Source organism: Apostichopus japonicus, chromosome 23 (genome assembly GCF_037975245.1).
Source record: "Apostichopus japonicus isolate 1M-3 chromosome 23, ASM3797524v1, whole genome shotgun sequence".
Classification (NCBI taxonomy): domain Eukaryota; kingdom Metazoa; phylum Echinodermata; class Holothuroidea; order Aspidochirotida; family Stichopodidae; genus Apostichopus; species Apostichopus japonicus.
Window position 1 is genome coordinate 11,000,425 of NC_092583.1, and position 27,032 is coordinate 11,027,456.

The 27,032-nt window shown below is 35.8% G+C and overlaps 2 protein-coding genes across 4 annotated transcripts in view; both read left to right on the plus strand.

Moving 5' to 3' along the window:
* The first annotated feature begins 52 nt into the window (after positions 1-52).
* Positions 53-14,940, plus strand: LOC139964490 (uncharacterized). 2 transcript variants are annotated; one of them, XM_071966083.1, is made up of 2 exons: positions 53-270; positions 12,142-14,940. In XM_071966083.1, exon 2 carries the CDS (start codon positions 12,897-12,899, stop codon positions 14,262-14,264), a length of 1,368 nt encoding a protein of 455 aa, XP_071822184.1. In that variant the 5' UTR covers positions 53-270; positions 12,142-12,896; the 3' UTR covers positions 14,265-14,940. The 2 variants fall into 2 exon arrangements, with proteins under 2 accessions (XP_071822184.1, XP_071822183.1); XM_071966082.1 differs by lacking the exon at positions 53-270 and adding an exon at positions 11,342-11,539.
* Positions 14,941-20,507: 5,567 nt separating this feature from the next.
* The window catches only part of LOC139964488 (uncharacterized), a 133,688-nt gene continuing 127,163 nt past the window's right edge, over positions 20,508-27,032 (plus strand). Inside the window, exons 1-2 of one of the 2 annotated variants that reach the window (XM_071966079.1) lie at positions 20,508-21,162; positions 21,763-24,560. In XM_071966079.1, coding sequence (XP_071822180.1) covers positions 22,513-23,883 — 1,371 coding nt within the window. In that variant the 5' untranslated portion in view covers positions 20,508-21,162; positions 21,763-22,512 and the 3' untranslated portion in view covers positions 23,884-24,560. Of the gene's footprint in view, positions 21,163-21,762; positions 24,561-27,032 lie in introns of those variants that run through there. The other variant, XM_071966077.1, reaches the window with a different exon arrangement.

Consider the following 27,032-nt stretch of genomic DNA (forward strand, 5'->3'; position numbering starts at 1 on the left):
CTATTAAAGAAAGTTGTATAGGATTGTGTGTAAGCTGATATACGTTCTATATACTTAATACCGAGTGCTGCTCTCCGTCATATACAACAGCGCTCATTCGGAACACATCGTTCAAATGATATTTGTAAATGTGAATAATTCTTGAGTCGTTGACCATCGATATCATATCATCGCGCTTTGCGTGACCCCTGCAGCCACAGATCACGTGACTCCTGCAGCCACAGCTCAAACGTAGCATCTCCATTAGAAGACCTCGAAAAGAAACCGACAGTAAGTACTCAACACTCTGTCATCCTTCCTCTTGATGTGATCACAAAATACTCAAGTATTGTCCATTTGTTTGTGTGTGCGTTTGCGTGTGTGTTCATCTTTCCCTCAAGTTTGTCTTTGCTAGAGGGAATTTTAATGATAATAATAATAATAATTGTTTATAATAATAATAATAATAATAATAATCATAATAATGATGATAGTCGATAAGTGACTTCGTTGATATCAAAAAGACGGTTTGCATTGAAGTCTCAGTTTGGTATGATGATCACAGTGTTAACAATATTTTGGGGTAGCTGGTGTTAAATTGTCGATGGATATACTGTTTTCCATGCATGTATTGATAAATCTAGGAGTTTTCAATTTTAATATTTCATGATCGCATTCTGAGGTGCGACCATGGCTTGACTGACAGGTTAGATTAATAAATTGTGTGGTTAAATACTACTTCGGTTGTAAAGGTATCAGTTTTTTGGGGGAAAGAAATGTACTGGTGTTGGGGTTTGGTGTGTGCGGGTGGGGGTTGGGGTATGGTTGGTGGGGTTAGTGGGGGGCAGATGGAGAGGGGAAGAGGGAAGTATGAGGGCAGGAATTCTAAGGTGTTTAATTTCTAAAACGATAAGGTATTGGTTAGAAAAACGATATGTGTTTCTACACGCTATAGTAAGCCTAGTCTGCCCAATATGGTATCGAATTAAATTAGATTTCATGACAGAGTTGAAGAAGTTGAAGTATAAAATTGTGAAATAATTGAAAAGAATTGTGCTGATTGCAACATTATATTATTGTATTAGTTAAACTTGTTTTCATAAACGCGATATATTATAAAGGGAAGTATAGGGTGATGGGAATGTTACGATGACCTTGTCAATTCGGCCAGTCGGTGGGTCGGCAACACAGTCTACTCCTTCATGTTAGCCCAAGAGGCGCGAAGCCGCCTGTTACGTAAAGCCTTGGTTAAGGCGTATCAGCCAGCCACTTTTTCCGCTAAATGCGCTGGGTCGATCTTTACTATTCATCACGCTATGAGCGATTCGTTTCCAGTGATTGCTTATGTGTGTGTGATTCGTTCCTTCTGTGATCGCGCCGGCTTCTGTGAAGCGTATATGTAGAAAGGGGGAGGAAAATATAACAGCCGTAGCATCAAGTTTATTTTAATGTAGGGAGACTCATTCGCGTCGGTGAGCAGACCCAGTAGAGTCTATACATGTTACGTAATAAGTCCATCAAACATCTCTTACAATATGTCCTGTACATGCATGTGTTCAGCTTACATTATATTACTGTGTAGCCTGCATTGTGACTGTACATAGTCAAATAATTTATGGATGGTGGCGGTAGGGACGAAACAGATATATCGGCGAAAGTATCTTAAAGTCTCAGTGTGTGTTTGCCAAATTTAAACTTCGACCTTTCCAGCTTACTGTCCTCTAAAAGCTCAGTGAAAATGCAATGCAATTTTCATATTCATATTCATTAATTTTATTGAGTTATCTGTCGTTTAACATTTTGAGTTGAATAAAATTCGCCAGGTTCATTAACGAATCCGTAGATTCTACAAACTTCAATCAAAATTTGCAAGCCCCGCCCAACAGATCATGCGCCAATCAAATCTCTCTGTTTTGTTAACGACCGTTAGGCATAGGACTTCTTTACTTTCGTGGCTAGCCTGTCTTTCTTTGGTCTTACCGATGTAGCTTGCGAAATTGTGTCATTTCCTTCCATTGCAATGAATAAACAGGTGCTTCCAGACGTTTCCTTAGTGGAATTAGGTCAAAAAGTTGACGGTACGAGTATATATAGGTTACATTGGTGTAATGAACATGTTGATATGGACAGTCGCATTGATTTTACGGTAAATCGTTCGCGCCATAAGGGCAACAGAAAATAAAAGTCTTTCTTTCGATTTCGACAGCTTTTCTCAATTAAACCCACCTGGTCAGAGTGCATTTAGAATATATATATATATATATATATATATATATATATATATATATATATATATATATATATATATATATATATATATATATATATATATCACCCGACCTGGTGATCACAAGATCAAATGAAAACCTATTTGCCAACATAACGTGTAAGCCACCCTCTATTTGCCGCATTTGTAAAATGCTTAAATCAGACGAGCGCCATTTATTTATTTCTTTGCAGTAGAGGAAGATGAGAATTCCATATGTGTTAACATTTGCTATCAACATATCCGTGTGGTCGATTACTTTGTAAATACTTAAATTCAACATTTAGATATTCGATTACTTCATATATATTGTCCGCAAAACGAGGGGAATACTTTTATTAAATATGCCTGTCTTCGAAAACTATATCTTTTGCTACCAGTATCTTTCCAATACGTTTGCAGTTTTCAACCAAACATCATTAGCAAGTATGCATACGCGTATGAAACTCCACCTTACCAGATCGAAGTCATGAACAGATGAATGTCCATAGGCCTTTATCAAATCATTTGAAAATCTGAGTGTTATGAAAGAGCAATATATCAACGTGTGAGATATCCAGAAATGGGGTTTGTGAGACCTGGCGAATATTTTACGGACCATGTCAGTTTTACCCTCTTAACTGTGCAGGTAAACTTGTAATCTATACATAGAAGAATAACGATATCGCTCACGCAACTAAAGCTAGTACTATAAGTGAACATTTGTTACTATTCTTAAAGGGCGTCACCAATTTTAACGGACACACAGTAGTTTCTGTTTAAAACACGAAGATATTAATAAACTGAAACCCATGATTAACTGTCGGTTTATTCTTAAGCTTTATTGCCCAATATTTGTTTTATCGAAATACATTCGAACCACTGTGATTACCCAAGCAGTCTTTTTGTCTAAATATATTGCAAAAACTGATATTTTTAAAGTTAAGAAGTTACGTTCACTACTGTCATTCAATTTGCAGGAGGGGGTTTGAGTAAACTTTATAACGGCATTGGGCATATGCATACAAAAATGTCTAAGGACACCATTATACAAGAGTCCAAGTATCACATAGAGATAATTAGAAATGTAAGAATTCACTGGAGACGTGGACCACTCAGTTTCTACAACGTCGAAGACAATTACCCTTCAATGGTGACTCTGAGGCATTAAATGATGGATTCATGCCGAATTTTAAAAATCCTAAAAGTTAAGAACATTTTTATCTTTGACTTAAAAAGAATAATCTTCTTAAGTCTGTAATTGTTCTTAACTTTATGAACATTCTTATTTTCTTTATTATAAAGCCACCTAAGAAGAATTCATTCTTATCTTTGTACTGCAATCGTTCTTATCTTTAATAATGATTAGTATTACACTTATCTTCATATCTTCTTAAGTGTCACTTGTCAATTAGCCGGGCAATTTGTAATCAAACAGTTATCACATGCAGTTACCCCAAAACCTGATAATAGTCCAAAAGTGCACTCCATACCATGTTCAGATTTATCCTACTATTTTGAGTATTCTAGCGGATTTGGAAAATCTTTTGATTTGGAGAAATCATGTTCGTGTTATTTTTTGTTTTCTTAATAATAAGAATCTTTACAAACGTTAATTCTTATAATCTGGTACAATGTCCGTTGTGAATCGTCTACGAAAAATAAAAACGTATGTACGTAGTTGTTGTAGCTAAACGGTTAGAACATCTTGGTTGTTTTCTGTTAGTAGTTGTCAGCTTATTGAATTCGGACTGGATTATATTCAGCGAACACTGCTTTTGGTCCCGTGACTTGCTTATTTCTTTCATCAATTGCTGGTTTTTGAGAGGCAGGGTTCTGCATAGACAGTGTCTCTATTAAAATCATGTACGCATACAATGGCGTGTCATAACTTAAAGAAAATTACATTTAGAGAGTACAAAGTGAGATTTTTCGGTTCAGTGAATTCACTTTTATATAAAGACTCGCAGTGTAAGATCTTACACCAAACACACTCGTAAAGGACAGTGACTCATAAGGAAATATTTACAACAGAGTGGATGGACATATTGTGGAATGTAAATCATGTTCAAGTTTTGTGTTGTTTTCTCTTTTGATAAATCTTCGTGATTTCGAAACAAAATATGTTAATATAAAGTATCTATTTGGGGACTTCACAGTTTTTATTTATTTTCTCGTAAAGTTACTGTTACGATATCTATCTTATATGGAAACACTGTATGTATATTATCGCCGTAGCTGGAGTTATGAGATAGGGTTGATTTACCAATCACAGTTTGGAATAATTTCTTTCTCCAACTCTTAAAGAATAGAAGAAAAAATGGATTATTTTCGGAGTGTATTGTCCTTTCCTTTGCTGGTTTTATTTTTGGGTGCATTGCTGGTTTTTGAGAGTCATTGTTCTGTACACACATTGTCCCTATTTACGAGATTCAACGGCATTGTATTAGCTAGTGAATCGAATCACATGTTCATTGTCAGACTCGAACCCAGAAGATGACATCAGCATGCTGATACTAGACGGCGTGAGCCAGTTCGAATTAGTACCGGTGCCTGATGTAGCAGTTTATACTCAACAAATCAGCACGGATATCATTATTGAGAGTAACCGGACATTCACTTGTATCGCGGTTGGGGGAAATTTTACAGCTTCCAGAAGCCTGACGATATCACCATTACCGAATAAACAGACACATTGTACAACAGACTACACGGATGGTATCCTTGTTGGACAAACTGTGACTTTCACATGTTATAGTTCTATGTCAGTGGTAGGGTCCATTAGCTGGAGTTCAGATAGTAATACAACATTCGAGGAAGTAAAAAGTAATATAAGGAGCATGACCATGACTAACACGATAAATGTACAACCATCTGTAAGTCAAAATGGCAGTGTGTTTACATGTGAACGTGTTGGCGTAGCACCAGTTACCGACATAGACCGGTGTACCGTTGGTCCTATTAACGTTTATGAGAAGTTGATTATTTTCATTGATCCAATAATTACTACTAGTGATCCAGCAATATTGTATCTAGGACAAACACAAAATCATACATGCTCATCTTTACCAACTTCATCTGTGCAGTGGACCATTCCGAATAAACTGGACGATTCTGGCATTGAGTTCTCTGTGGTTGGATCAATGATAACAGTGCATGTTACAACTAATACTACATACATAGGTGATGTGCGTCTGAATTGTTCTGCTAACATCCTTGATCAAACAGCGGTAGCAAACATAACGTTAGCAATTAGCCCTCTGGAATTACCAATAACATCAGCCTCAAACACAGTTTCAAGTAAACCACCTGGTAATTCATATGTTGTTGTTTCGTTAGTCACTGTCATAGGGTTCATTTTATTTGCGTTGTCAATAATATTGGTTCTACTTTACCGGAAGCGTAGACATACCGAGTCAAATTCCAAATCTGTTACTAGTGTAACGTCTTCGGCGAATGTAGGCTACGATTATTGCGATATTGATACCGGTGGTGTAACTAGAACCGTTACTTCGAACACTGAAGCAACCACAATCTCTGAAAACAGCCCCAACTCGAAAGAACAATATTCTAGAGTAATCATAAACGAAAACGAGGAGGTAGCCTACGAAATTCCAGATGCTAAAATGGGAAACGAAAATCCAAGCAAGAGGACAATTATTGACGAAGAAGGGAATAAGTCAGAATATTATGAAAATCCAGAAAAGTTTAATTTTGAGACAAATGGGCAAAAAGAGAGTAAGCCTTGAAAGTATTAGAATTCAGCTGTAGTAAAGCACAATTAAGATGAATGAAATATTTAAAATTGTTCAATTAAACCGTTTTCGAGAACCTATAATTACCGGGCTACATTTATTGGGTCTTTCATGTAGCAGATAGGAATGGGTTTTCGATCTCATACCAGAACAGTAATATTTTTATTATATGAAACAATTACCATAATTAATTCAAATATGAATGGATGGATGGCTAAGTTCGTAGAACGCTTGTCAATTGTGTGAATGCCATCCTAGCCATAAATTTCGTTCCTTTTTTCCACGTTATAATCAGGAACAAATGTTTGCCATATGTACTTCGACGTAAACAAAATGTTGTTAGTAGTTGCAGTTTAACAGTATGTAGACTTGAACGAGATATTCCGTTGTCTAAAGTTGATAGCTTAACCAATAAGCTGATTTTTTTTGCATATTTCGTCCAAAACATGTTCTCATAGCATTTGTCCTCCATGGAAAGTTTTAAACTTAAGATTTTGAATATGGTTTTGCGGAATTTAGATAGGTATGAGTGCAAGTTTGTTCAAATAAGTACTTGCATCTTTGTGTAAGTTTAAAGGGGACTGGGGGTTCACTCCGACACACCCCTGTTATCATACATGATGTCTTTGATATATGGTTTTGAATTTTGTTGATGAATTCTTCGATGATATATATTTATTAGTCTTTAGTAAACATGACTTGTTAACTCTTCTAAGCCTGTGTAGGATAGTTTATTTTCATTCTCTTCAGTCTGATCAGGTTTGGTGTATTCTTTCGTCATATTTCTGTCTCTGTACATTGAAAAGGTTTCATCGTTAGAGTGCCGTGATAGTGCCCTGGCAGTTTTTCTATACATTACATTAAATAACGTACAAAAAGATTGTGTAAACAAATCGCTGATTTTTTTTTAACCTGTGACCAAAATGCGACCTTGTCTAATACGCCGAGTGTGTCCGCAAACATAATAGTTTACTCGATTTGAGTCAGACATACTGTCAACAAGCAAGTGACAAAATAAGCTTCACTGATTTCGTCGAAAACGGTTCTTGGTTTCATTGTACGAGGTATATTCTTGGCTATATGTGCAGTACAAACGTAACGATACCTTACACTTCCTTATCGTTGAACCACACATATAGTGAGAATCCTATACGCTAACGCTGATTTAGTGCGTTATCAATGCAACTGTTACAGTTAATGTGTCAGCATCGAACATGTATTATAAATCAGTAGACGAATGTATTATGTATAAGACGTTTGCGATATCGTTTCTTTCCTATCGGCAATATCTCATGAGCCTAACAAAGATTATAACATTATTCCATTAAGAGGGTTATCCTTCGTCGTTAACGTTATTAATTTCCCCTAAATGTGCCAAAGAGGTATAAACACAATGAACGTACAGTCTCTCTTTTCAAGTTCTTAATGGTTACATATTTCACATATTTCATTATGTAATTTATGAATATGCATGTGGAAGAATGTGTTATTGTGCAATAAGGACAGTAGCTTATACATAAGTCAATGGAATATGGAAGGCAATAGATACCAAAGACAAGACGTGGCAAACAAATCGCTAGCATGTCTGTGACACGGTTATCATATATGGACAATGACGTCCATTACACTCGGCAAACATTATACTGGTATTAGATGCGAAAACAGTGAAAATGTCGTAGGATATTGTTATTTTTTTTTCAAACCATCAATTGGATTTTTGATGACTTATATTGATATATACTTATATTGACTTATACTTATATTGATTTTGATATTTTTTCTCTCGAAATATTCAAAACGCACTCCTTCAAGCCGTTTGGAATATACTGCACAATCAAACTCAATTGGCAGATCAACGAAAAATACAATACTTTTTTTTTTACAGGTGTTGTAAGCCTTAAAACTGTTATACATTTTTATACCTCAACTTACTACTTAGAGAGACAACTTTACAATATATATAATCCTGTATCTCGCATTTGCTTTTATGCTCAGTCGGCTGATCCTAGATGATGGGGCAGGGGCGGGCATATAGTAACGTCCTCATTTGGCTAAGGCAATCGTGAACTTCCTCCTGCTTTTGAACAAGCACTGCAATGTCATTGCTATCATAGGTAACGAATTGAATGCATTTGAATATTCGGGTCGGTGAATTTACATAACGTAGGCCTATATACTGTAAATGTTCGAAATAATGATGTCAACGCTATACGTGCCTACATGTTTGTTTTAGAGGGAGCTGAATTCGAGACCAGTGTATACACTTGGATACACCTGCACATACTTTACGCTCAGTCTAAGGACTTCAGTTAATAACTGAATTATTGAACTAGCCTTATATCAACTCTATGTGAGAGTGAAGAACTTAAATAAGCAAAATAACATAAAATGAAATAAATTGCAAATATCTGTCAATACAACTGCAAGTGCATATACAAGTGAAGAATTTATTTGAAAACAGCTGCTGTCAATCAATTGTTGAAAACTTGAAGAACCTCACTTTAAATAGTTGCAACATTATGTGCAAAGTTAAGTCAAGAACTTTATTGTAAAAGAATTCGATCAACTGTAAATACATGAAGTTAAGAAGTTAGCTTTGAAATCTTGAAGTGAAAATGTGCTTTTTCTAAATAGCGACTTATGCCAACTCAAAACTTAAATAGCTGTTGACCCAACTTTATACGGTAGGAAAGAACGTTATTGTAAATAGCTGTCAATCAACTATGATAGGAAACGACGAACTTTATTTTATGTTTGTAAATACTTGTCGACCAACTGAATAATTAAGAGAATAACGTATAATAGCTGATTTTCCTCATATTCTGGTTTATCTTTTCACGGAATAAACATCTTACTTGAAATATGTTGTTCATCATAGGAGTTCCATATGAAGGATTCTCGTGAGTTCCAACGTTAAGCGTTCATAGGTTAGCCTTAATGTGGCACTTACTGTGTTTTTTAAATACAATAACAACTTTAATTGAAGTTTGAAGCATATGCGATTACATTCATACAACAAACAGACTGTATAATTTCCCTCCAAGCTTGTATCAGATGATGAAAGCTATACAAAAGAAACTAACGACATTAAATGTATAGAAGTAAATGTTAGAAGTATATGTTACAAGTATATTTTAGATGTATATGTTAGAAGTATATGTTACAAGGATATGTTTAATGTATATATGTTAGATGTATATATGTTAGATATATATATATGTTGGCAGTATATGTTGGAAGTATATGTTAGAAGATTACGTTAGAAGTATAAGTTAGCATATGTAGCTGTTGATTTTATTTTATGTCTGGTGAACAGGGTAGTCATGTGACACACTTAACCTCAGATAATGTTTATTCGGTGTTTTGTTTTTGTTTTATTGAGTGGCGTTTTTGTCACCTTTTGAGTACTAATAAAACATACTTTGTTTGTAGTATAAGTATGCATCGTCTCATTGAATATTTCTTACTGTCATGTCTTAGATGGAGAGCAAGGCATTCTCATAATATGTCACATTTTTAAATATATATACTGTCCATAGTTTGAATATACTTATCATATGTTCACATGTCCATTTCATTCTCCTCAGTCAGAGAATGTTCGTTGTATCAAGAAGGATTTAAAATTTGATTTCCCAGCTTCTAACGACGTTTCTCTTCCTTAATTCGTTAGATATTTTCAAGAAACGGTTATACGTCTATATCTTTCTACATGTCCTATATACAGTATTTATTCATCAGTACCTTCTAACGGTGTGTTTATAGTAGGTTGGATTTCTAGTAAGTTGTACTGCGATTGAGTTGTGTAGGCCATGATCCTCCAAGATGCATCTTTTTAGAAAGTTGTTTTCTAAAATATGTTGGCATTGGCATTGGCTTACGGATGGGATGTTGGCAATTGAAATATTTTCCTATTCGACAGGCTTTTGTTTGTATACCGCATTTAGTTTGGCTAATTGTTATTCAAAGATGTTGGCGATGGCAGGTGCCGCATACTCCACAACAGGCAGGGCAATATGTGCAAGTGCAAGAGTAACTGTCTGTTGAACATGTTTATGCACATTCCGTGTACCGAGTATATATACTTGTACATATATAAACCCAAGAGTACGTACTTCGGCAGAACAGCTGGCTACACGAGAGAGGGAACTAACCAACGGGAAGACATGTATGCTGCGTAGACATATAACGTGCACAGGCCTTTTTAGGGCTAAGACGAAAGTCGCCTATAGTGGTATTACAAAATCTATACAGTAATATCATATAATCCCTTGATGAATTTTGCGTTTTTTCCCTCTTATTTTGCAAGATTTATACCGTTTAGTTGTAAGTGACAACACGACCTACAAAGTTTAAGGAGACTGCTATGACGGGATGTTCTAAACAAACTGTTAACTGGTCAAATTAAACGAACACTTGCAAAAAGATAACTCTTAATTAGAAATTTGCTACAACCAAAACTGGAGCAAAGAAATTTCCAAGTTACCTCTATCTATACGCACCCAGACTCGTCGAGATCGAATACCTGCGTCTGCAATTTCATTGATCTAAACGGGGTAAATTTAAACATGTAAGATTCAACATGTAAGCTAATGCTTTATGATCATGCGTGAGAAACCATTAGTTAATGTTTTCCAGGAAAGCATTAATAAATGTCTGCAACATTAAATATATTCCAGACTATTACATAAACGAGGACACTATGTCAGAGAAGTTCTAAAAACGAATGGTAAAAATGAATGAAATTTAATGCCCTTGAGGTCTGGAAGGAACTCAAAGCACGTGATGCGTGCACGTGCTTCACGCTTTATAATTATAGATCGCTTTGACCCTATTATAGCTGAACTCTGACCAATGCACGTTTCTTCAGGCGGAACTATACACAGCAACAATGCCACCGACGGCGTTGGCAAGCCCAAAGTAACCACCAATTGAATGTTTGCAGATTAAACAACCATTCTATTATAATCTTCTTATAGCAAACGAAATGATAGTTTTCTGAGAAGATTATAGAATCATTTAAAGGAATAACACACGTTAACCGTAGAGCGGTAAACGCATAAACATGGTAGCCTATTTGCAAAGCAGTAGTCTCATAGAACACAAATGATGCTGTTGTAAAATGACATTACTTTAACGACACAGTATGGACTCATCTTTCACAATGATTATATATGGTGTTACATATGGTGTTCCATGGAAGTCAACAAAGGTGGTCATTATAACGGTCATACACAGATTTGCTTTTACTTCCTGTAAACTATATATAACTACATCTGAACGTTACGAGTCAGTGAATTGAGTACTTTGGGAGTGCAAATATTGGTACGCTTGTATAACTGTAGGTAACAAACCTATATGGCACACGGAAATGCGCTTGTGTAAGTGTCCTCAACTACATGCTTTTGTAAACTTAACGATTGATACTCTATCAGCAATACTAACATAAATTCAGTTTTATTGCATCTCTTTGGTTGGAACGTAAATCAAGTATTCAGTACAAGAGATCCAGTTTTGAATCAAGCCAGTTCGTGAATTTGTGTTAGAGACAACTCTCTAGAAGGTAAAGGTTTGTTTCTTATTTGCTGATATTGTGTTCTACAGTTTTGTTTTTGTCTTATGGTATACTTATTATTGAGGAAACATTCGAGCATCGAACCACACTTCCATAATACCAATTTGACATCCAAATCAAAAACATCACCACGTACCACGGATATTATATACAGAAATTACATAGTGAAACTAGTTTATGCAACAGCAGAGTAGCTCATAACAGATCCAAAAGTTTAAAGGCTCTCGTCAACTCATTTCGCCTCTTCACTGTTAATGTAACAGTAATGTTAAATCGAAATGTGTGTTATCCTCCAAGAACTATCTATATACTTTACACTTAATCTAATGGCTTACACAACGACACTGAGCTGAATTGTTTACTGTTTCAATTTCTAACAAAAAGTTACCATTTCTGGAAAATGAGTTCCTTTTCGTTTTATGTTGGTTTACAATCTCAACGTGCTATTGACCTCTGACATGCAATGTTCTGGTCACACAATAGCTATAGTTGATAGATGCACTACATTATATAATTTATTATACATCGCCATCAATTTGAGAAATCCACTTCATGATACGTCACTGCAATTATTATTTTGTTTCTTTCAGCTATGTGCAGCCACTTAAGTTCATTGTTGCAGGTGTGAATAATACCTCGAGAATATCCGTATTTAACGTTCACTGGAAAGGTTTTTTCCCGCATGTATATTATTCGTTCATTCAACTCTACTTAAATTGCGAGAATGAATTTTATTGGAGGATCAATGGTTTTCTATGTACTGCTGCTTTTTTAGAATCCGTGTTCTGGTCACACAGTATCTCTTTTTACAAGATTGGACGATATTATATCAGTTGGAGAATCGGGTTCGCTACGATGTACAGTGTCAAATACGAATCCAAAGGAGGATAACATCAATATGGTGATATTAGATGAAATGGTCAAAAATATACCAATCAGTACTTACCAATCGTGTTCCTGTTATTTACATGGAACAAGCCGAACATTTGATCATTAGTCTTAACCGTCTGCACCGTAACTTCCTAAAGTCTCACAGTTACCCCAAACCTGACAATAGTCCTACAGTGCACTCCATACAAGATTCAGGTATATACTACTGTTTTGAGTTTTCTAGCGGAATTGGGAAAATCTGTTTGATTTAGAGAAATCGTGTTCGTGTTATTTTTTGTTTTTGTAATACTAAATATCTATCTGAGAACTGTACAGCCGCAAATTTCATATAAATTGGTAAACATGACCGTTGTGAATCATCTTCGAAAACAAAACCGTATGCATGTTGTTGTAGCTATACGGTTATGAACTCTTGCTTGTTTCTGTTTGTAGCAGTTCACGTATTGAAGCCAAAATGGTTTATCTTCGGTGGATATTGCTTTTCGTTCCGTTACTTGCTTTTTTCTTTCATATATTGCTGGTATTTGAAAGTCAGTGTTCTGCGCAGACAGTGTCTCTGTTTACGAGATTAAACGACATTGTATTAGCTGGAGAATCGATATCACTCAGATGTTCAGTGTCAGACACGAAACCAGAAGATGACATCATCATGGAGATAACGAATCAAACGGGACAACAGATTACATCAGGTTCAGCGGGACTGGACGATGCTACAGTTTACACCGAACTAACTACTCCATTTGAAATTAGTACAAACCAGACATTCTTTTGCAGCGTTACTTGGGTAGACTTTACTGCTTCCACAAACCTGACGATTTCACCATTACCAATTGAACAGACATATTGTACTTCAAACTACACGGATGGTATCATTGTTGGCCAAACTGTGACTTTAACATGTTATAGTTCTACGTCAGGGGTAGGTTTCATCAGCTGGAGTTCAGATAGTGATATAACATTCGATGAAACGATAGGCCTTGTAAGGACGATGACACAATATAACAGGATAAATGTAAAACCATCTGTTAGTAGAAACGGCAGTGTGTTTACATGTGAATGTGATGGCGTAGCACCAGTAACCGACATAGACCGGTGTACCGTTGGTCCTATTTATGTTTATGAGAAGTTGGATATTTTCATTGATCCAATAACTACTACAACTGATCCAGCTATATTGTATCCAGGACAAGCAAACAATTATACATGCTCATCTTTACCAACTTCATCTGTGCAGTGGTCCATTCCGAAGAAACTGGACGATTCTGGTATTGAGTTCTCTGTGGTAGGATCAATGATAACAGTGCGTGCTACAACTAATACTACATTCATAGGTGATGTCCGTCTGGTTTGTTCAGGTCAAATCCTTGACCAAACAGCTGCAGCAAACATAACGTTAGCAATTATTCCTCTGGAATTACCAACAACACCAGCCTCAAACACAGTTTCAAGTAAACCACCTGGTAATCAATTTCCTGTTGTTTCGTTAATCCCTGTCATAGGGTTTCTCTTATTTGCGTTGTCAATAATATTGGTTCTACTTTACCGGAAACGTAGACATACCGATTCTGAGTTAAATTCCAAATCTATTGCTAATGTAACCTCTTCGGTGAATGTAGCATACGATTATTGCGATATTAACACCGATAGTGTAGCTAGAACCGTTACTTCTAGAGTAATCATATATGAAAACGTGACGGTAGCCTACGAAATTCCAGATGCACGAAGCACGAGGACAATTATTGACGAAGAAGAGAATGAGTCAGTATATTATAACAATCTACAAAAGTTTAATTTTGGGACATATGGGCAAAAAAGGGAGTAATCCGGGAAACTTTGAGAATTCAGCTGTGGTAAAAGCACAAACTACGATGAATGCAATTTAAAATCAATTTCTTATGTAGCAGGTAGGAAAATGTGTTTGGTCTCATACCAGAACAATTATATTTGTTTATATGAAACAATTATCATAATTAATTCATATATTGCTGGATAGCTACGTTGGTAGAGCGCTGTACTAGTAACCAATAGGTCAATCTCGTTCTATCTCGATTCTCGTTCTAGCCATAAATTTCGTTGCTCTTTTCTACGTTATAATTTAATCAGAAATAACTGTTTACCAAATGTAACCCGACGTAAAAAAACTTTTTTTTTTAAGCAGGTGCAGTTTAGCAGTACGTAGACTTGGAAGAGATATTCCATTGTTTTACGTTAATAGCTTAACAAATAAGATGAAACTTTTCTGCATCTTTTGGCCAAAATATGTTCTTATAGGATTTGTCCTCTATGAAAAGCTTTAATTTTAATATGTCGAATAGGGTGATGAATTACTTTAAGTGTATTTATGATATATATTTATCAGTCTTTAGTAAACAGGACTAATTAAATGTTCTCAGCCTGTATAAGAAAGTTTATTTTCATTCTCTTCAGTCGGATCAGGTTTCATCGTTTGACTGGCATATCCAGTGCCCTGGCAGTATTTCTATACATTAAATTCTTTATCGTACAAAAAGAACGTGATATTTTTCGTTCTTCTTTTAAGAATTCCTTTTCTTAGCTGTGGAAAAGCAGTAATATTCCTACTGTTTCCATTTTGATAGTTTTGCAAAAACGTATCTATAAAAAACTTGAACCTTGCAGAATCGGTCTAAACAAATTCAGAGAATCCTGCGACGCTCAGAATTTGAAGTTGGTCATTATGGTAACGCTCAATATTGTACACCATTGATAATTTGTGCGAAAATGGTACTGAAATTTTCGTCCAACCTTATACCATTGGTGACGATGTAACTAAACTCGGTGGTTTTAATGTGCATTTGTCACCAAAAGGTGGCACCATAACATGATTGGACATGCACGTTTCCAAAGGCCGAGGAGGTGGTAGGGTTGGGGGGGGGGGGTGTTGTAAAGTGTCTTTATGCTCGTGTGTGGCCTTGTGTATATGTGTGAGCAACGATATGTCCCAAACAGCTCAGTGCTCATTAGTACGGCGGATGTTCTTGATGCGCATTGTGCGTGAGCCTCACCATGGGATATAGGCCGTGAATTAGGATTAATAGGGTCAAGGGTAAGAGGTAGAAAAACAACAAAACAATGACTAATACGCTTGTACCAAAATGAAGAATTGTGAAACAACTTCAAACTCACGTTGGATATTAGACACCCGGTTAATGGGACACTTGTTAATATTGGTCAAAAAGGTCATATGAATGGAATAGACTGTCGTCATTTGTGGTGATGTTTAGTTTTCCATTCAAACCAAGTCATAGGAAGGTAATAAATTCCAACGTAAACAAATCGCTGATTATTTTGAACATGTGACCAAATGGGCGACTTTGTCTAAATCGCCTGAGTGTATCCGCAATTATACTAGTTTATTCGATTTGAGTGAGACATGCTGTCAACAAGGAAGTGACAGAAAATTTAAGCTTCATTGATTTTCGTCGAAAACGGTTGTTGGTTTTACTAATCTTGGCAGGCTATATGTGCAATACAAACGTAACGATACCTTACACTTCCTTATCGTTGAACCATACATATAGTAAGAATCCTATACGCTACCGCTTTGGTACGTTATCAACGCAACTGTTATAGATAATTTGTCAACATGGAACATGTATCATTCATCAGAACACGAAATATGAGAAGTTTGAGATATCGTTTCTTTCCTATCGGTAAAATCTGATGAGCCTTACAAAGATTATCATTCGATTGAGAGGGGAATTCTTCGTCGTTAACGTTATTAATTTCCCCTAAAATTTGCCAAAGAGGCATAAACATAAGGAACGTAAAGTCTCTTTTTTTCAAGTTCTTAATGGTAACATATTTCACAGATTTTCTTCTGTAATTTATGAATATGCATGTGAAAGAATGTGTCATACATAAGTCAATGGAACATGGAAGGCAATAGATACCTCAGAAAAGACGTGCAAACAAACCGCTAGCATGTCTGTGGCACGGTTATTATTAATGGACAATGACATCCACTACACTTGGTAAACACTATACTAGTATTAGATGTGGCAAACAGTGAAAACGTCGATAGATATTGTTATTTCTATTTCAAAACATCAGTTGGATTATTGCCGACTGATTTTTTTCTCTCGAAATAACCAAACCTTACTCCTTCAAGCCTTTTGGAATATACTGCCCAATCAAACTCAATTGGCAGACCAAAAAAAAGTACTTTGTTTGTATAGGTATTGTAAGCCTACATACTTTGGTACATTTTGGTACCTCAACTTACTACTTAGAGAGACAGTTTTACAATATATATTAGCCTGTATCTCGCATTTGTTTTTATGCTCAGTCGGTTGATCCTAGATGATGGGGCAGGGCGGGCATATAGTAACGTCCTCATTTGGCTAAGGCAATCGTGAACTTCCTCCTGCTTTTGTACAGGCATTGCAATGTCATTGTTATCAGTAGGTTACGAATTGCAGGCATTGGATATTCGGGTCAGTGAATTTACATAACGTAGACCTATACGTGGTGCAGAATGCATCAATGCCATATTAGTGATAAATATGTTTGCACTTCCTTCATAGGATTTGACTACCTAGTCCCGATAACAACTGGTAGTTTGTTCGTTGTATTGGTGCAATAAGCTCACATGATCATGTTGTATTATATAATTAGTATTAGACAGTTACAAGCACCAATAATACTTTCAAAAGCATCCGTATTTGACTGAAACTCTTTGACTTAAGTGGAGGAGTAAGAGGAGGAATGTATTACCCTTCAGTGCTTGCAAATTGACATATGTAGCATCCAGTATGTACTGAATGAAACCGAAAAGTGATATATACTGTAAATGTTCGAAATAATGATGTCAACTCTATACGTGCCTACATGTTTGTTTTAGAGGGAGCTGGATTCGAGACCAGTGTATACACCTGCATATACATTACGCTCAGTCTACAGACTTCAGTTAATAACTGAATTATTCAACTACCTTATATCAACTGTATATGGGAGTGACGAACTTAAATAAATAATATAAATAATATAAAATAAATTGCAAACAGCTGTCAATACAACTGCAGTGCATATACAAGCGAATAATTTATTTGAAAGCGGCTGTTGTCAATCAATTGTTGAAAACTTCAAGAACCTCATCACTTTAAATAGTTGCAACATTATGTGCAAAGTTTAGTCAAAAACTGTATTGTAAAAGGAATCGATCAACTGTAAATACATGAAATTAAGAAGTTAATTTGAAATATTGAAGTGAAAATGACCTTTTTCTATATGTCAACTGCCCATCACCTCTGTATGTAGAGCTTAATTTTAAATAGGTTGCCAAATCAAAACTTAAATAGCTGTTGACCAACTTTATACGGAAGAAAAGAACTTTATTGTAAATAGCTGTAGATCAACTTTTTTGTTTGTTTCTTAATAGTTGTCGACCAACCGTATAATTAAGAGAATAACGTACAATAGCTGATTTTCTTCATATTCAGGTTTTACTTTTCACGGAATAAACCGAACATCTTACTTGAAATATGTTGTTCGTCATAGGAGTTCCATATGAAGGATTTTCGTGAGATCCAACGTTAAGCGTTCATAGGAAAGCCTTATAGGTGCACTTACTGTGTTTATTAATACAATAAAAACTTGAATTGAAGTTTAAAGTAAATGTGATGACATTAATAAACAAACAGACTGGGTAATTTCTCTCCAAGCTTGTATCAGATGATGAAAGCTATACAAAAGAAACAAACGGCCTTAATTGTATAGATCTATATGTTAGAAGTATATGATAGAAGTATATGTTAGAAGTATATGTTAGAAGTATATGTTATTATACAAATAATGAATGGTTATGAGAGCAATAGTGCAAATATTTCATGAGTTGAAAGATGGAATGTTCCATTCAACGAGGCGCAGCCGTGTTGAATGGAACAAATTACATCTTTCAACGAATGAAGTATTTGCACTTTTGCACGAATAAAAACCATTCATTATTTGTTTTATACAACACCTTCAAAATTGGATATTTCCATTGCTCTCATAGAGCGGATTTTTGTTAGAGTAACACTACCATCGGTGTGTGTAACTCATGTTGTATTAAGATGGGTAAAATGCACTCATGCAACAGATTGTTTTGAACAGACAGGTTTCTCTGCTCTCTTACCATTCAAAAAAAGTGCTACCAAAAAAGTATAACCCATGGTTCTATTTTATATAATAGAATATAGCGGATTTTGCATGCAATCAACGAGCAATTGGCCAATCAAATGACCAGAATACAATTAGGTGTTGTATAAAAGTATATGTTTGATGTAAATATGTTAGATGTATATATGTTAGATTTATAAATGTAAGAAGTATATGTTAGAAGTATATGTTAGAAGTATAATCAAGCATATTTAGCTGTTGATTTTGTTTCATGTTTGGTGAACAGGGTAGTCAGATGACACATTCAACTCAGATAATGTTTTATGCGGTGTTTTGTTTTTGTTTTATTGAGTAGCGTTTTTGTTCCCTTTTGAGAACTAATAAAGCATACGTTGTTGGTAGTAGAAGTATGCATCGACTCATTGAATATTTATTATTGTCATGTCTTAGATGGAGAGAAAGGCGTTCTCTAAACATGTAACATTTTTAAATATATATATAACGTCCATAGTTTGAATGTATTTATCATAAGATCACATGTCCATGTCTTTCTCCTCGGTCAGAGCATGTTCGTTGTAACAAGAAGGATTTAACATTTGATTTCCCAGCTTCTAAAGACGTTTCTCTTCCTTAATTCGTTAGATATTTTCAAGAAACGATTATGCGTCAATATATTTCTACATGTCCTATATATTTATTCATCATTACCTTCTAACGGTGTGTTTTATAGAAGGTTGGATTTCTAGTAAGTTTTACTGCGATTGAGTTGTGTATAGGCGTTGATCCTCCTAAGTTGCATCTATTTATGGAGTTCTTAGATGTTGAGGCATTGGCTTACGGACGGGATGTTGGCAATTGAAATAATTTCCTATTCGACAGGCTTTTGTTTGTATAATGCATCAAGTTTGGCAAATTTTTATTCAAAGCGTATATGCACATTGCGTGTACCGAGTATATTAACTTGTACATATATCAATCTAACAGCACGTACTTTGGCAGAATAGTTGGCTACATGAGAGAGAGAACAAACCAATGTGAAGACAACATGCATGCTGCGTAGACCTATAACGTTTAAAAGCCTTTCTAGGGCTAAGACGAGAGTCGCCTATAGTGGTATTATAAAGTCTATACAGTAATATCATATCATCCCTTGATGAATTTTTGCGTTTTTTCCTTTTATTTTGCGAGATTTATGCCGTTTATTTGTAAGTGGCAACACGACCTGGAAGGTTAAGGGGACTCCTATGACGGGATGTTCTTTTAATTGGTCAAATTGAAAGAACACTAGCAAGAAATAACTCTTAACTAGAAATTTGCCACAACCAAAACTGGAGCAAAGAAATTTCCAACTTACCTCCAAGCACCCAGGCTCGTCGAGATCGAATACTCGCGTCTGTAATCTAATTGTTTTAAACAGAGTAAAATTAAGGACATGTAAGATACAATATCTTAGCTAATTCTTTATGATCATGCGTGAGAAACCGTAGTAAATATCTTCCAGGAAAGCATTAAAATATGTCTGCAACATTAAATATATTCCAGACTATTACATAAACGAGGACACTATGTCAGAGAAGTTCTAAAAACGAATGGTAAAAATGAATGAAATTTAATGCCCTTGAGGTCTGGAAGGAACTCAAAGCACGTGATGCGTTCACGTGCTTCACGCTTTATAATTATAGATCGCTCTGACCCTATTATAGCTGAACTCTGACCAATGCACGTTTCTTCAGGCGGAACTATACACAACACAATAATGCCATCGACGACGTTGGCAAGCCCAAAGTAACCACCAATTGAATATTTTGCAGATTAAACAACCATTCTATTATAATCTTCTTAAAGCAAAGGAAATGATAGTCTTCTGAGAAGATTATAGAATCATTTAAAGGAATAAACGTAGAGCGGTAAACGCATAAACATGGTAGCCTATTTGCAAAGCAGTAGTCTCATAGAACACATATGATGCTGTTGTAAAATGGCATTAAGATGACATCAATGAAAGGCATCAACTAAATAGGTTGACAAAAGTCAAAAGTACCATCGTATGGTAATGTACGAGCCGTTTGAAAGGCATGTAGCACGAATTAGTATATGATGATCTCTGGGTGTTAAATTATAATACAACAGCAACATATATGTTTGCATCAGTTAGGTGACACACTAGCCTACTTTAACGACACAGTATGGACTCATCTTTCACAATGATCATATATGGTGTTACATATGATGTTCTATGGAAGTCAACAAAGGTGGTCATTATAACGGTCATACACAGATTTGCTTTTACTTCCTGTAAACTATATATAACTACATCTGAACGTTACGAGTCAGTGAATTGAGTACTTTGGGAGTGCAAATATTGGTACGCTTGTATAACTGTAGGTAACAAACCTATATGGCAGACGGAAATGCGCTTGTGTAAGTGTCCTCAACTACATGCCTTTGTAAACTTAACGATTGATACTCTGTCAGCAATACTAACATAAATTCAGTTTTATTGCATCTCTTTCGTTGGAACGTAAATCAAGTATTCAGTACAAGAGATCCAGTTTTGAATCAAGCCAGTTCGTGAATTTGTGTTAGAGACAACTCTCTAGAAGGTAAAGGTTTGTTTCTAATTTGCTGATATTGTGTTCTACAGTTTTGTTTTTGTCTGATGGTATACTTATTATAGAGGAAACATTCGAGCATCGAACCACACTTCCATAATACCAATTGGACATCCAAATCAAAAACATCACCACGTACCACGGATATTATATACAGAAATTACATAGTGAAACTAGTTCATGCAACAGCAGAGTAGCTCATAACAGATCCAAAAGTTTAAAGGCTCTCGTCAACTCATTTCGCCTCTTCACTGTTAATGTAACAGTAATGTTAAATCGAAATGTGTGTTATCCTCCCAGGACTATCTATATACTTTACACTTAATCTAATGGCTTACACAACGACACTGAGCTGAATTGTTTACTGTTTCAAATCTAACAAAAAGTTACCATTTCTGGAAAATGAGTTCCTTTTCGTTTTATGTTGGTTACAATCTCAACGTGCTATTGACCTCTGACATGCAATGTTCTGGTCACACAATAGCTATAGTTGATAGATGCACTACATTATATAATTTATTATACATCGCCATCAATTTGAGAAATCCACTTCATGATACGTCACTGCAATTATTATTTTGTTTCTTTCAGCAATGTGCAGCTACTTAAGTTCATTGTTGCAGGTGTGAATACTTCCTCAAGAATATCCGTATTTAACGGTCACTGGGAAGGTTTTCCGCATGTATAATATTCGTTTATTCAACTCTACCTAAATTGCAAGAATGAATTTTATTGGAGGATCAATGGTTTTCTATGAACTGCTGCTCTTTTAGAATCAGTGTTCTGGACACACAGTATCTCTGTTTACAATATTGGACGATATTATATCAGTTGGAGAATCGGTTTCGCTACGATGTACAGTGTCAAATACGAATCCAAAGGAGGATAACATCAATATGGTGATATTAGATGAAATGGTCAAAAATATACCATTCAGTACTTACCCACCCTGTTCCTGTTATTTACATGGAACAAGCCGAACATTTGATCATTAGTCTTAACCGTATGCACCGTAACTTCTTAAAGCTTCACAAAGTTACCTCAAACCTGACAATAGTCGTGTAGTGCACTCCATACCATATTCAGGTATATACTACTGTTTTCTAGCGGAAGTGGGAAAATCTTTTTGATTTAGAGAAATCGTATTCGTGTTATTTTTTGTTTTTGTAATACTAAATATCTATCTGAGAACTGTACAGCCGCAAATTTCATATAAATTGGTAAACATGACCGTTGTGAATCATCTTCGAAAACAAAACCGTATGCATGTTGTTGTTGTAGCTATACGGTTAGGACCTCTTGCTTGTTTCTGTTTGTAGCAGTTCACGTATTGAAGCCAAAATGGTTTATCTTCGTTGGGTATTGCTTTTCGTTCCGTTACTTGCTTATTTCTTTCATCTATTGCTTGTTTTTGAGAGTCAGTGTTCTGCGCAGACAGTGTCTCTGTTTACAAACTTCAACGATATTGTATTAGCTGGAGAATTTATATCACTGCAATGTTCAGTGTCAGACTCGAAACCAGAAGATGACATCACCATGGTGATAACAGATGAAACGGGACAAGAGTTAACGTCAGGTTCAGCGGGACTGGACGATGCTACAGTTTACACCGAACAAACTGCTCCATATAATATTAGTACTAACCAGACATTCTTTTGCGACGTAATTTGGGTAGACTTTACTGCTTCTACAAACCTGTCCATATCAACACTACCAATTGATCAGACATATTGTACTACAAATTACACGTATGGTATCATTGTTGGACAAACTGTGACTTTAACATGTTATAAGTCTACGTCAGTTTTAGCTTCCATTAGCTGGAGTTCAGATAGTGATATGATATTCGATGAAACGACAGGTTTTGTAAGGACAATGACACGGTATAACAGGATAAATGTACAACCATCTTTAAGTCAAAATGGCACTGTGTTTACATGTGAACGTGATGGCGTAGCACCAGTAGCACCCGATAAAGACCGGTGTTCTGTCGGTCCTATTAATGTTTACGAGGAACTGATTATTTTCATTGATCCAATAATTACTACAACTGATCCAGCTGTACTGTATCCAGGACAAGCAAAAATTTATACATGCTCATCTTTACCAACTTCATCTGTGCAGTGGTCCATTCCGAAGAAATTGGAGGATTCTGGTATTGAGTTGTCTGTGGTAGGATCAATGATAACAGTGCGTGTTACAACTAATACAACATTCATAGGTGATGTGCGTCTGAATTGTTCTGCTAACATCCTTGATCACACAACTGTAGCAAGCATCACGTTAGCAATTAGCCCTCTGGAATTACCAACAACACCAGCCTCAAACACAGTTTCAAGTAAACCACCTGGTAATCAATTTCCTGTTGTTTCGTTAATCCCTGTCATAGGGTTTCTCTTATTTGCGTTGTCAATAATATTGGTTCTACTTTACCGGAAACGTAGACATACCGATTCTGAGTTAAATTCCAAATCTATTGCTAATGTAACCTCTTCGGTGAATGTAGCATACGATTATTGCGATATTAACACCGATAGTGTAGCTAGAACCGTTACTTCTAGAGTAATCATATATGAAAACGTGACGGTAGCCTACGAAATTCCAGATGCACGAAGCACGAGGACAATTATTGACGAAGAAGAGAATGAGTCAGTATATTATAACAATCTACAAAAGTTTAATTTTGGGACATATGGGCAAAAAAGGGAGTAATCCGGGAAACTTTGAGAATTCAGCTGTGGTAAAAGCACAAACTACGATGAATGCAATTTAAAATCAATTTCTTATGTAGCAGGTAGGAAAATGTGTTTGGTCTCATACCAGAACAATTATATTTGTTTATATGAAACAATTATCATAATTAATTCATATATTGCTGGATAGCTACGTTGGTAGAGCGCTGTACTAGTAACCAATAGGTCAATCTCGTTCTATCTCGATTCTCGTTCTAGCCATAAATTTCGTTGCTCTTTTCTACGTTATAATTTAATCAGAAATAACTGTTTACCAAATGTAACCCGACGTAAAAAAACTTTTTTTTTTAAGCAGGTGCAGTTTAGCAGTACGTAGACTTGGAAGAGATATTCCATTGTTTTACGTTAATAGCTTAACAAATAAGATGAAACTTTTCTGCATCTTTTGGCCAAAATATGTTCTTATAGGATTTGTCCTGTATGAAAAGCTTTAATTTTAATATGTCGAATAGGGTGATGAATTACTTTAAGTGTATTTATGATATATATTTATTAGTCTTTAGTAAACAGGACTAATTAAATGTTCTCAGCCTGTATAAGAAAGTTTATTTTCATTCTCTTCAGTCGGATCAGGTTTCATCGTTTGACTGGCATATCCAGTGCCCTGGCAGTATTTCTATACATTAAATTCTTTATCGTACAAAAAGAAAGTGATATCTTTTGTTCTTCTTTTAAGAATTCATTTTCTTAGCTGTGGAAAAGCAGCAATATTTCCTACTGTTTCAATTTTGATAGTTTTGCAAAAACGTATCTATAAAAAACTTGAACCTTGCAGAATCGGTCTAAACAAATTCAGAGAATCCTGCGACGCTCAGAATTTGAAGCTGGTCATTATGGTAACGCTCACTATTGTACACCATTGATAATTTGTGCGAAAATGGTACTGAAATTGTCGTCCAACCTTATACCATTGGTGATGATGCAACTAAACTCGTAGGTTGAATGTGCATTTGTCACCAAAAGGTGGCACCATAACATGATTGGACATGCACGTTTCCAAAGGCCGAGGAGGTGGTAGGGTTGGGGGGGGGGGTGTAAAGTGTTTTGTGCTCGTGTGTGGCCTTGTGTATATGTGTGAGCAACGTCCGAAACAGCTCAGTGCTCATTAGTACGGCGGATGTTCTTGATGCGCATTGTGCGTGAGCCTCACCATGGGATATAGGCCGTGAATTAGGATTTATAGGGTCAAGGGTAAGAGGTAGAAAAACAACAAAACAATGACTAATACGCTTGTACCAAAATGAAGAATTGTGAAACAATACCAAACTCACGTTGGATATTAGACACCCGGTTCATGGGACACTTGTTAATATTGGTCAAAAAGGTCATATGAATGGAATAGACTGTCGTCGTGTGTGGTGATGTTTAGTTTTCCATTCAAACCAAGTCATAGGAAGGTTATACATTCAAACGTAAAAAATCGCTGATTATTTTTAACCTGTGACTAATCTTTGTCTAATACGCCTGAGTGTATCCGCAAATAAAATAGTTTACTCGATTTGAATGAGGCATGCTGTCAACAAGGAAGTGACAGAAAACGAAGTTAAGCTTAATTGATTTTCGTCGAAAACGGTTGTTGGTTTCATTGTACAGGGTATATTCTTGGTTATATGTGCAGTACAAACGTAACGATACCTTACACTTCCTTATCGTTGAACCATACACATAGTGAGAATCCTATACGCTAGCGCTAAATTGGTACGTTATAAATGCAACGGTTACCGTTATTATGTCAACATGGAACATGTATCATCAATCAGTAGACGACATTATGATGAGTTGGGGATATCGTTTCTTTCCTATCGGTAAAATCTGATGAGCCTTACAAAGATTATAACATTATTCGATTAAGAGGAGAATTCTTTTCCATTAACGTCATTAATATTCCCTAACACGTGCCAAAGAGGCACAAATATAACGAACGTACAGTCTCTTTGTAATCTCGTTCTTAATGGTTACATATTTTACATATTCCATTCTGTATAGTTTATGAATATGCATGTGGAGGAATGTATTATCGTACAATAAGGACAGTAGCCTTCACATAAGTCAATGGAATATTGAAAGAAATAGATACCTCAAGCAAAACGTGCAAACAAACAGCAAGCATGTCTGTGGCAGGGTTATCATAAATGGAAAATGGCGTCCATTACACTCGGTAAACATTATACTGGTATTAGATGAGACAAACAGTGAAAAATGTCACTGGATATTGTTTGATATTGCAGACCAAGGAGATTTTTTTACATGTGTTGTCAACCTCAATACTTTTATATATTTTGATATCTCAACTTACTTTTTAGAGAGACAGTTTTATAATTAATATCAGCCTTTATCACGTTTTTTTATGCTCAGACGGTTGATCCTAGAACAATGGGTAGGAGCGGGCACAATAACGTCCGTGGTCATTTGGCTAAGGCAATCGGGAACTTCCTCCTGCTTTTGTACAGGCACTGAAATGCCATTGTTATCAATAAGTTATGAGTTGTAGGCATTGAATATTCGGGTCAGTGAATTAACATAACGTAGACCGATACGTGGTATAGAATGCATCAATGCCATATTAGTGATAACTATGTTAACACTCATGTCATAAGATTTGACTACCTAATCACGATTATAACTGGTAGTTTGTCTGTTTTATTGGTGCAATAAGCTCACAATATCATGTTATATGATGTAATAGTATTAGACAGTTACCGGCACCAATCATACTTTCAAAAGCATCCACATTTGATTGAAGCTCTTTGACTTAAAAGGAGGAGGAGGAGGAGGAGGAGGAGGAGGAGGAGGAGGAGGAGGAGGAGGAGGAGGAGGAGGAGGAGGAGGAGGAGGAGGAGGAGGAGAAGAAGAAGAAGAAGAAGAAGGAGGAGGAATTCAATGGAGGAATGTGCTACTCTTTACTGTTTGCAAATTGAAAGATGTATTATCCAGAATTTAATGGCTAAAACCTGAAAGTGACATATATCAATGTTCGAAATATTGATGTCAACTCTTTATCTGTGTCTCCATGTTAAATTCGAGATCAATGGAAACTTCAGAAACACCTGCATATACCTTACGCTCAGTCTAATGATTTCAGTTAGTTTCTTAATTATTTTATAAGCC

Coding starts and splice junctions, on each gene's coding strand:
- LOC139964490 (XM_071966083.1), top strand. CDS start 12,897: ATGGTTTATCTTCGGTGGATATTGCTTTTCGTTCCGTTACTTGCTTTT.